Source organism: Myotis lucifugus, unplaced genomic scaffold (assembly GCF_000147115.1).
Source record: "Myotis lucifugus unplaced genomic scaffold, Myoluc2.0 scaffold_105, whole genome shotgun sequence".
Taxonomy (NCBI): Eukaryota; Metazoa; Chordata; class Mammalia; order Chiroptera; family Vespertilionidae; genus Myotis; species Myotis lucifugus.
In genome coordinates this window covers 430211-442735 of record NW_005871153.1, presented here as the reverse complement: position 1 = coordinate 442735, position 12525 = coordinate 430211, and the positions used below count along the sequence as shown (strand labels likewise).

At 40.1% G+C, this 12525-nt stretch overlaps 1 protein-coding gene across 1 annotated transcript in view; it reads right to left on the bottom strand.

Annotated features, from left to right (window-relative positions):
• Window positions 1-1779: 1779 nt before the first annotated feature.
• Window positions 1780-12525, bottom strand: part of TCTEX1D2 (Tctex1 domain containing 2) — a 21462-nt gene continuing 10716 nt past the window's right edge. The window contains exons 4-5 of the mRNA XM_023757296.1: window positions 4545-4608; window positions 1780-1930 (exon numbers count right to left, since the gene is read on the bottom strand). Of these exons, the coding sequence (XP_023613064.1) occupies window positions 1883-1930; window positions 4545-4608 (112 nt within the window). The 3' untranslated portion in view covers window positions 1780-1882. The remainder of the gene's footprint in view (window positions 1931-4544; window positions 4609-12525) is intronic.

The window sequence follows — 12525 nt, the reverse complement described above, 5'->3', positions numbered from 1 at the left end:
TTTGTTGTTGTTTCTTGAAAAAGGCTTTATTTAGCCAAAAAGACCAGTCTTGGTGCAAGAAATCCAAACCACCAGCAGCATACATTTCTGTCATCCTGGAGCTGCAATCATTTTTGTTTTTTAATCGTTTTATTTCAGAGAGAGGGAGAGAGAGAGAGAGAGAGAGAGAGAGAGAGAGAGAGAGAGAGAGAGACATCAATGATGCGAGGGAAACATTGATCAGCTGCTTCCTGAATGCCCCCTACTGGGGATCAAGCCCGAAACCCCGGGCATGTGCCCTGACTGGGAATCGATCTATGACCTCCTGGTTCATGGGTCGACGCTCAACCACTGAGCCACATGGGCAAGGCTGCAGTTTTTTATTCACCAACTGGGGGGTGGAGGCGTGGGAGAAAGATGTAAGCTGTCTGAAAGCCTTTGCATTAGCTATAGGCAGAGGGGGTGGGAGAAGGTGAGGTAGCGCCAGCCCTGGGATAGGCGCAGAGCCCGCAAGGAAGAAGCGTCCGCTCCTTTGGACTGGTGGGCAACAGTCCAGAAAGTTCATGCACAAACAGAAGTGGAGGCTCCTGGAGTTGGAAGGTTCATTATTTGGAATAATTGCAGAAGTAATCACCTGGAAATTACTCTGAAGTTCCAACAGACATTTGAATATGAGCAGTCTTTTACTGGCTGGTCCACAGCTATTAACAGGCTAACTGTTCTGTCTCGCACTCTCTGGCTGCTATAATTTAATTTAGAATACCTCCGAATTTCCTCCTTGTCAGCTCATAGACTACAGTGGTCCAAATAAGGACAGCTAGCTGGAGAAGACACTCGGGACTCTACAGAGAAGATCACTACAAAGATAATGGAAGTTGGAATAGTAACCAACATAATTTTGGAGAGTCTTAAGGGAGGGCTAATTTCATACACAGCTTGGAAACTCTCAGACCCTGTCAGAAAGTCTATGACACTGGAAAAACCCTGGCGAAAACAAATGCATGTTTAAGCTAATAAGCTGTGTAAGGTGTAGGGTGTAAAGAGCTGAACAAAAACAATGAGTGAGAGATTAAAAAAAAATTCAAAATGTAGGGAAAAAACCTTATGCATAAATTCACCTCAGTGTTATTTATAATAGTAAAAAAAGTAGCAATAATCAGTCCTTTGTAAGGACATGGCAAAAATAACCAATGGTATAACCTAATGGAATAAATGCAACTATTAAATTATGCTTATGAAAATCATAATGCAAATAAAATGACAAAAACTACATGTGATATTATGAGAAGTGAAAAATCTGGTTACAAAACTATGATTTTTTAAAAAAACACCAAATAAAAAAACACTGGTAGAAAATATACCAAATATTATGAACAACAAATACACATCTATCAAGTGAATCTAAAAATCAAGTGAATAAATAATCTGATGAACAGAATGAACTGGTGATTATAATAGAATCAGGGACATAGAAAGGGAATGGACTGACTATTCTTGCGGGGGAAAGGGGTGTGGGGGATGCGGGAAGAGACTGGACAAAAATCGTGCACCTATGGATGAGGACTGTGGGGGGGGTGGGAACCGGGTGGAGGGGAGCTATGGGGGGGAAAAAGAGGAACAACTGTAATAATCTGAACAATAAAGATTTAATTTAAAAAAAAGAAAATACAGCAAATATTAATAGTTATGTAGAACAATTTAATTATGGATTTTTCCCCTACATTTTCTCTACTTTACAAATGTAGTTAGAACACATAACAAAATCAAAACATTAACTGTAAGTCCTAAAACTCAACAGACTCAGTTGCCAAACTGCCAAGTTATCTTTATTTTGTCAAGATATTTAACAATATAAAAAGTTCATATTTCTTCATAGTCATACCTTTTCCCAGCTTTCAAATGTTCAATAGTAGAAACAACCAAATGCTGCTACAACACAGAACAAACTGTCCTACAAAACAAAACAGAAAACACACACACACAAACCCAGAATGTTAGGATGAGTAAAGAGTTAGGTTTTCTGAATGTATAAATAAAATAAAAATGAACGAACTTTATGTAATACATATTCATAAAATCAGTATTCCCAATTTTTTCTGATTTATCAAAGAAATAATATATGAAATTATTTTAATTTCTTGGAGTAAATGTATTACCCATCTCAAAGAACTATATTATAGTATCACACATAATAAAAATAACAGCTCCGTGTCATAAATCCCGGATAAGTGTAAATGGCCTCTGGGTGTTTGTTCTTAATTTAGAAAATCCATTTGTCCATCTTTTTGCTCAGAATCCTAAAATGCTTTCCAGATCGCAGTTAAACTTTTTAAGACACTTTTTAGGTATTTCTTATAGGAACTCCACCTGTCTCAGCAACTCCTGACCTACCAACCTCACCTCCAGCTTGGCAGTGATGAGAAAAAATCTGCTCAAGTACCTGATTGTTAACCAAAAGCAAAACCCTTTGGTTAGCCCAGCTCCCTGGCTCCCGGGGTGGGATGACTGTGAGCTGAGTGCTGAGGTGAGGGACCTGTTTTTGTTTTTGTTCTAATTTTCAATCCCTCATGCACTGATACTTTTGTAAAATACAATAAAAATGAATAACGAGGAAAACAAAATGAAAAAAGAAATATACAAATACAGCCTAAAAGTTTTATTATTAGATTTAATGGACATAAAATTACTTTGTCAAATTCTTATAAGAGTTTCTAAACCCTTACACTCAATTTTTATACTGATCTTGTAACGGGGCTCATGGCCCTGGTCTGTGGCTCCCAGTTTGCCTGGTGCTGTTCCACAGTGTCACCCAGCGTTCTCCAGCAGGACTGAGCCGGGCTATCCACTCTGCGGGGCAATTGTCAGCTCAAAAGCATATGCTTTTCTCGCCTCTCACTTCCTCATCCTCTACTGGTGCTTCCCAAACAATAAAGTACTTTAAGTTCTGAAAGTGACACCTAAACACTCAACCAACTGGACTAAAGATACATACAGTACACAAACTCAGCAACCCAAACCGGCTCTCAAAAATGACTGTTAGACACCGCACCCTCCAACCCTGTGCTCTAAAATCTGATCCTGGGAATATTGATAACTAAAGTTTTATACTACATATTTATTAATTTGAATATTGTCTGGCCACCACTGTTTATAGCTCTCGATAGGCAATAACCATGCCTTTTATTCCTAGCACCTCCAGTACAGAGATTGGCACATAATATAGAAGCTCAGAGTTATCTTTTGGATGAGAATTACATTGTATAGCGACTCAGGGAAATATAAATGTTTAACTCCAAAAAGCAGGAAAAACCATCACCTTAACTTGAAATCTTCCCCCAGAGAACTGATAATTGAAGATTTACATAATACTTCCCATTGTTCAGCCCTTGATCCCTACGGTAGTTGAGCATAATATGAAACTTTGGTAGGACCATAGAGTTTTAGAGCTAAAAGGTACCTTAAGATCTACTACACAAGCAGCTTCCAAATCTGGCAGTAAGCACAACCATGTGAGGAACTTTAAAAAAATCCTTACCAAAGGACATGTTTATTGATTTTAGAGATTTTTTTAATCCTCATCTGAGGCCATGCTTATGGATTTGAGAGAGAAAGAGAGGAAGGGAGAGAGAGAGACACATCAATCAATGTAACAGAAACATTGATCCATTGCCTCCTAAATGCACCTCGACTGGAGATCGAATCAGCTGAGCTACCTGGCCAGGGCAATGTGGGGAACTTTTTAAAAATTCAGATTCACTGATCCAACCCCAAGCTTATGTGATTAGAATCTACTTGAGCAGGACCCCAGCATCTGTATGTTAAACAAGTTCCTCAAATAATTCTTAGGCAAGCCACAGCCAGTCTTTGGGAAAATCTAGAATAGTTTCCTAATGTTACTGACACAATCAGATAAAAGTCCAATGACTTACCTAAAGTCATTCAATTAGAAAGTTACAGAGCTAGAAATGGAACCTCTCTCCTAATTCACTCAACCCAGTTTCCGTTCTACACTACTATTCTTAATTCTGACTCTACTAATTCACAACCTGGGAGCATTTGGACAGAGGAAGCAAGTATAAAACATATAATTAAAATTTATAAAACATTCATGCCAATAACTTGCCAATGTTTAAATGAAAACTCTTTTGAAAAATTCCTCTTTATTTTTGCCTAGTTTTGAGAAATAGCTTTAAGATAAAGTAATTGTTTTGATTAGTGAAAGAAAAATCACCTTTCCTCATGGAATCCCTGACATCCAAACTTCTTTGCAGCTTAGCAAAGTGCTATTTGGCTATTAGCACTGAACAATATGCTATTCCCAAATTCAAACTTGTGAAGAGTTATGTTATCTGTACACATATAGGTCTCCTTGCCTATAAACAGCACACTAGGTTTCTGCTTTATGTTTAGTAACACAAAAAAAGAACAGTAAGACATCTCATCCAGGAGTCTGAGACAAATGTCTAAAACGAAAGTGTGCTCACATCTCAATAAATATTAAGTAATTTCCTCTGGAATGCCCCCATGTCCTTTGAAAGAAAGAAAAAGTTCCCAAATAGACTTACATTCATAAAAACATCATGAATGTAGTTGTCAGTGTCAGCATCCCAGAAACAGCGGGCAGCCATGCTAAAAAGTCAAAGATTGGAGAATTACCAACAATATAACAAGGACCTGAAACATATATCTGCCAGCAGCAAAAGTTTTCCTTGATACGTTCTTTTAGATCAGTACTTCCAAACCTTTTTTTAGGCTGGCACACAGGAAAGCATATTTGTACAGCAGAGTATACAGTAAACTAAAGGGCCTGGGCTCATAGATAAGGTTGCTTGCAGTTGGAGGTGACCAGCCCAGGGGTCTAGCAGCTTCAGACTCTGACTAGCTGCCTGATAACTAAAGGGGTCACTACCTTGAAGTTTTTTAAACTGTGTGGGAAGCTCTGTTACATAGATTACTTCAGCTAAGATATTTGTGTGTATGTGACTTTTAAAGAAAATAACACCTGCCCTAACCAGTTTTGCTCAGTGGATAGAGCGTCGGCCTGCGGACTGAAGGGTCCCAGGTTCGATTCCGGTCAAGCGCATGTACCTTGGTTGCGGGCACATCCCCGGTAGGGGTTGTGCAGGAGGCAGCTGATTGATGTTTCTCTCTCATTGATGTTTCTAACTCTCTATCCCTCTCCCTTCCTCTCTGTAAAAAATCAATAACATATATATTTTTAAAAATAATAACACCTAAGAATTATGACTAAAATAGACTTAATTCCTTTACAATAACATGAGAAGGTAAGTCTGGAAAGGATCTAACAGAGTGTTTACTCCAACCTAGAAAAGAAAGGGGCAAACTATGAACTAGAATTCAATCTTCTAACTAATTCTACATCCAGTATTACCTGTGCTACTTTTAAATTCTCAATTTGGCCATTCTCTCCAACTTTGGGGTATGGAAAAAAATGTCAGTCAAAATAAAAACCAATAAAAAATGCAAACAATTTAAGTTCCCAGTAGTATTAGATTGGTAAATGAAATTAGGGTATTTCTTGGCGACAAAATTGCATGCAGCCATTAAATATATGTTTTGATGCCCTGGCCGGTATTTCATTCTTTCTGAAAAGCAAATGGAAAAAAAATATCCTCAGGTGAGGATTTAAAAAAAGATATTTGCCCTAACCAGTTTGGCTCAGTGGATGGAGCGTCTGCCTGCGGACTGAAAGGTCCCAGGTTCGATTCCGGCTAGGGACATGTACCTTGGTTGTGGGCACATCCCCAGTGGGGGGTGTGCAGGAGGCAGCTGATCGATGTTTCTCTCTCATCGATGTTTCCAACTCTCTATCCCTCTCCCTTCCTCTCTGTGAAAAATCAATAAAATATATTTTAAAAAATGATATTTTTTTATAAAGTAACGTCAAGAACATGAAAAGATGTTCACAGTATAAAATTAAGTTTAAAAATTATAAGTATTTTACATTTTTATTAAATGTATATGAATGATTCACCAATAACATCAATTTACTGCTTACTTTGTGCCAGCCTCTGGTCTAAGTGCTTTACATGTATTAACTCAATCTTATGAGTTAGGTATTATTATTATTACTAGAGACCCAGCGCACAAAATTCGTGCACGGGTGGGGTTCCTAGGCCTGGCTGGTGATCAGGGCTGATCAGGGCTGGGCTGGAGAGGAGGCAACGGTCGCTGGGCTGGGTGTGGAAGAAACGGACGCGAACATCGCCATCATTGGCACTCTGCCACCATGCAGTTCCCTGCCTCCCCCCTCCTCCTTCCCTTGCCACTGCCGCACCGCCACCACGGGCTGATTGGGGCCTGCCGGCTGCGGGGAGGGACAGGGCACGGGAGGTTGGTCACCGGCCCCAAGGAGGGAGCCGGCCCTTGGCCCCCCCTGGGAAAAGGGCCGCATCCACCACCGCCCACCCCAGGTTCCCCGTCCCAGCCCTGGGGCCAAGGGGAGGGACCATGGGAGGTTGGCCAGCCAGGAGGGAGGGACTGCGGGAGGTTGGCCAGCTGGGGGAGGTTGGCTGTGGGAGTACACTGACCACCAGTGGGCAGATCCTGCATTGAACATCTGCCCCCTGGTGGTCAGTGTGCTTCATAGCAACTGGTCATTCCGGTCACTTAGGCTTTTATATATATAGATACCTATTTAATAAACATGAAGACTGAGGATCAGAGAAATTAAATAATCTTGTCCAAGATCATTCAAATAGTAAGTGACAAAGCTTCACTTTGAACCAAGGCAATTTAGCTTCAAGTCTGTAGTGAAAAATATACTGTATTATATTGGTTTGTTTTTGAAAGTTTTTTTTTAAGTTTTACACAGAAGAGCTCCCCCTAACCTAATATTTTTCACATTCTTTAAAAAGTTCTGATTCCAAGCTCCAAAAGTAACAATATGAAATACAGTGGGGCCTTGACTTACGAGTTTAATTCGTTCCGAGACCGAGCTCGTTAACTCAAATTACTCTATCAACTCAATGCAAAAAATTGGCGAGAGACAGCTGGTATCTCAAAAAACTCGTTAGTCGGGACACTCGTAAGTCAAGGCCCCACTGTAAAGTCAATCTACCTAATTGGCCAATCAACAAGTATTTATATAGCAACTACCATATGTTTTGAAAGAGAAAAATCTAGCTCTAGCCTCAATTCTCAATTTAATTAGGTGAAAAAATTAACACACATCAAAGAATAAGATAATGAATAATTGTGCTAACTTATAGGTTATTATGTTTAAAAGGGACTGTAAAGTCTATCTAGTTCAAGCCTCCAAGTCCAAGTTGCACGGTATTTGAATTAAATCTGTAGTAGTGCTACAGAAATTTAGAGAGGAGAAAAACCAAAGAAGACTTCATGAAGCAGAAACAAGTGAAGACATAAATATAAAAATTTAGCCCTGGCTGGTGTGGCTGTTGGTTGGGCATTGTCCCGTGCATGGAAAAGTTGCCAGTTCAATTCCCAGTCAGGGCACATGCCCAGGTTGTGTGCTCGATCCCCGATAGGAGGCATGCAGGAAGCGGCCAGTCAATGTGTGGCTCTCACATCTCTCACATGGATGTTTCTCTCCCTTCCTCTCTCTCTGAAAATCAATTTTTTAAAATTAACAAATATTTGTTGAGTATCATGTACGAACAAAGTGCGAGGTGCAAATGATACAGAGATGCATAAAACACAATCATTGCCTTCAATTGTGGACTCTACACCATTTCCCAATAATGGTGTGTGTGGAAGGCAACCAATCAATCGATGTGTCTCTCTTACAGCAATGTTTCTCTCTGTCTCTCCCCTTCCCTTCCACTCTCTCTAAAAACCAATGGAGAAAATATCCTCGGGTAAGGATTGACAACAATAACAAAAAGATAAATCTGAAATATTTGGGTCATACCAAAACCCTGAAGTATAGAAAAAAGATATATATATACATATATATATTCATAAAGTTGTGTCAAAAGGATTTAGAAATAATACAATGTAACAGTTTGTAGCAGCTCAGCACTCCCTCCCAGATCAATTAGAAAAACTGGATAAAATGAATCAGAGCTGCTGTAGCAAACAGGACTAGGGGAGCCAAAATTCCACAGAGGTGACCCGCTAAGGCAGCAGTAAACTGATATTCTGCACTGGAGTTCTCCCCGGGGCGTTTGCTAACTCTAGGCACACAGCTAGAGGCTGAGAATATGGGTTTTGTCCAGGCACAGACCAATTACTCAGCTGGACTAGAGAGATAAAATTACAGGGCTAGAGAGATAAAATTGGAGACCTGAAGGGCCAAGATCCCCTGTAAAAAAGGAGAGAGCAGAACCGAGCTTTAACATCACATGGTAGGTTCTCCTTCACATGTGCTGGATTCTGAAACTGTGTAAGTAGGACCTAAAAAACTAAGAATGGTGGGGACAATAATATCCTCTCACCAAATATGTCTATGACCTAACTCCCAGAACCTAGGGATATGTTCTAGTACATGGCTAAAAGGGTTTTACATGTATACAATTAAGCTAAGGATCTTGGATGGGGAGAGTAGCATGGATTACCCAGGTGGGCTCAATGTAATCACAGGGTCCTTATAAGAGAAAGAGGGAGGCAGGTGGGTCAGAGCCAGAGAGAGATTTGAGGATGGTATGCTGCTGGTTTTGCAGAGGGAGGAAAGGTTGATGAGCTAAGGAATGCAGGCAGCCTCTATAAGCTGGAATAGGCAAGGGAATGGATTCTCTGCTAGAGCCTCCAGAGGGATACAGCCCTGCTGACCCTTTGATTTTAGCTCAGCAAAACCCATTTTGAATTATGATCTCCAGAACTATAAAATAATATATATGTGCTGTTTTAAGACACCAGGTTTGTAATTTGTTACAGCAGCAATAGGAAACTAATGCATCAAGGAAAAGGGCTCTAAAATGAAGAGTAGTTTTATGCTGAGAAAACAAGGACTAAAAGTTAGTACTTGCTGGAGTGGGGTTCAAATGAATGCTTCAGGCTCTTGGTTGAGAGATCTGGAGAGCTACACTCAAGAAAGAAGGATGCTTAATTCCCACAATATCCTTGTGAAGGGGGCATTATTGTACCAGTTTCACAGATGAGAAAACAAACCCAAAGAAGTTAGGGAACCACCCAATGGACGAGCCCTACCTTGTATAATGGTTGCGAGGACTGAATAGGATGACATTGCTAAGGGCTTATTCCAGTGCAAGTCACAGAATATAGCAGAATAGCAATAATAGCAGAAGATGTAATAGCCGTGACACCCTTGTCCTATTGAGGTTGCTTGACTATCATATGAGTGTCAATGACAGGCCAGCTACACAGTTTGCAGGACCCAGTACAAAATGAAATTGTGGGGTCTGGCCAGAGGGAGGGAAGAGGAGGAGATAGAGCTTTATCAAAACTGCAACAAAACCTCAACTCAGCTCAGTAACTGATTGGATTAAGGTGAGCAGCCCATACCCTACCTGAATCACAAAGGAAATGTAAACCCTCTCTGAAAGAAAACAATATTATCTGGAGGTCTACAAGTTGTTGTTTTTTAACACAATGTCCAGGATTCAAACTAGGCATGCCAAGAGACAGCCATATGAAGGATTATCAAGAAAAAAAATCAATGGAACAGACCCACACCTGATCCAGGTATTAGAGTTAGCAGAAAATGACTAGCATAACTGCTATGACCAAAATGTAAAAAGGGAGGAGAGAAGAAGGATAGAGAACATAGATTAAAAATAAAGAATTTCACCAAAAAACTGGAATGTATAAAATATTTAAATGGAAATTCTGGACCTGAAAAATATAGTAACTGGAATTAAGAATTCAGTAGGTGGCTTTAACAGCAGATTAAACACAACAGAAAAGAAGATTGGTCAACTGAAAGACAGGTCAATAGAAAAATATCCAGCCCTGGCTGGTCTGGCTCAGTGGATAGAGTGTTGGCCTGCGGAACAAAGGGTCCCAGTTTTGATTCTGGTCAAGGGCACTGCCCAGGGTTGTGGGCTCAATCCCCAGTGGGGGACATGCAGGAGGCAGCTGATCAATGATTCTCTCTCATCATTGATGTTTCTATATCTCTCTCCCTCTCCCTTCTTCTCTGAAATATATTTTTTTAAATTATTGTTTAAAAAAAGAAAAATATCCAAACTGAAACACAGAGAGAAAAAACAAAAATTTAGTCAAGAGCACAGGAGACATGGAATATAGTAAAAAGATCTAAATACATGTAATTGGAGTCTGAAAAGGAGAGCAGAGCCCAGCTGGTGTGGCTCAGTGGTTGAGTGTCAACCCGTGAACCAGGAGGTCACCGGTTCAATTCCCAGTCAGGGCACATGCCCAGGTTGCAGGCTGGATCCCCAGTAGGGGGTATGTTGGAGGCAGCCAATCAATGATTCTCTCTCATCATTGATGTTTCTATCCTTCTCTCCATTTCCCTTCTTCTCTCTGAAATCAATAAAAACAATTTAAAAGGGGCGGGGGGGGCGAGCAGAGAGCAAATAGAACAGAAGCACTAGTTTAAAAGATAACTGACACACCTGGCTGGCACCCAGATCTTAGTTTCTAATGCCATCCTCCAATAAGATGAACCAGGGCTCCTTGGAGAAGTAGCTGATTCTAGGCTGGGGAGGGAATGAATAATGGAGTATCTTATAGTGCAAGTAAGTAAGGAAGTGCTCAAAAAAAAAATCACAAGAGTAGAGTATGACAAAGGGACACAGGAGTCAACTGAAAGAGCTCAAATGGTCAAAGCTGGAACACTTTCAGTAACAAAATTAAGTAATGCTGAATTATAATCCACAGTCTAAAAATCCATGAGTACATACTGAAATAAGTAAATGACTGAATAAAGAAATAAAAGAAAAAGAGACAAATCTGTGCTGAAATTTTCCAATTTATGTAGCTACTACTCTGCCCTGAAGGAGGTAGAGCATAACTCCCTGCTCCATAAGTGCGGGCCTCACATGGTGATTCTGTACAGTATGAAAGGGGAAGAAGGAGTAATTTTACAGGGGAAAACCTGACAAACATTACCTGAGGCACGGAGCAAGGTCAACATTAATGGTATTACGTCATGTTGATAATACGTACCCTGATATGATATGTTACGAAGAAAAAGGCACTTTACCTCTGTGATCTTCCTCCCAAGAACCTATTAGCCTAGATAATCACAAGCGGACAAATCCCAATTGAGGGAATTTCTACATTATACCTAACCAGGACTTCTCAAAACTGCCAAGGTCATCAAAACCAAGGAGAGTCTGAGTAACTGTCATAGCCAAGAGGAGCCTAAAGAGACATGAAATGTGATATCCCAGATAAGATTCTAGAACAGAAAAAGGACAGAAGGTAAAAACTAAAGAATTAAGTATGAACTCTAGTTAATAATAATACATCAATATTGGTTCATTAGTTGTGACAAATGTATCATTAACATCCTACTATACTAATGTAGGATGTTAATGATAGAGGAAACTAGATGTGGAGTATCTGTACTATTTCTCCAACTTTTCTACAAATCTAAAACAATCCTAAATAAGAAGTTTATTTTTAAAAAGATAACGGCTAACTGTTCCATAAAAAGACTGTATAGGCAAAGCGGCCCTAAAGGGCAGAGACCGAAGAACGAGACTGAAAAGTCCAGTTTATGGGTTAATAGGTTTAATAGAGAATTTACAGGAAACACTTGTCTTGACTGGCTGCAAAACAGTCAAATCTCCATCTTTCCCCTCCAAGACCACCATCTTTCATCCCCACTCAGAGACAGACCTACATGCTCCAAAAGGACTGCATGGGTGGCCAGGGGGGACAAAGAAGACAGATACCAGCAGACCCTGGTGCTGGAGTAAACTAAGAGAGGTAACTTCTGGAGATTCTTGCTGCAGAGGAAGAAGTAATGAAAGCTCTGTGACTAGATGGAAACCTCTGGACACATTCCAGAGTCCACCCAGGAGAAGGGGAAGAGAGGTCAAAGGTCTGGAATCATTCACTCAGAAACTAAGCAGGTGGATTCACTTCAAGATGGAGTCAGCTCTGTCCACACACTAAGAATTTCCCCAAGCTTATACAAACAAGATTCAATGGCCCACAGATTCCATGGGCTCTGAGAACCCCATGCTAATGAATAAGAAGAAAATCATATACACCAGCGTAAAAAAAAAATGAGGAAAACATTCTAATGTGGCTAGAAAGAAAAAAGACATCACCTCCAAAGGAACAATAAGACTTATAGCTGACTTCTCAACAGAAACAATGGAAACTGGAAGACAGCGTAATTATATCTTTAAAGTGCTGCAAATGGAAGGGCATGTACATTTCCTTCTATCTCTTTTCCTTAAGGAATGTAAAGTAGTACTGAGCCATCTTCAACCATGTAAAGGAGAATACAGCAGAGCAACAAGACAGGACAGCCTATGTCCTTGACGCCAATAAGGCACCACTCCATGCTTGATCTACTACCTGGTGTAGTATGTTTTGAGAAGAGATATATGCCTTCTGTTTTATTTAAAAATGAATAAAAAGAATCAGGAGTTAACTTGAAGAAACTACTAATTGCAAAAGATG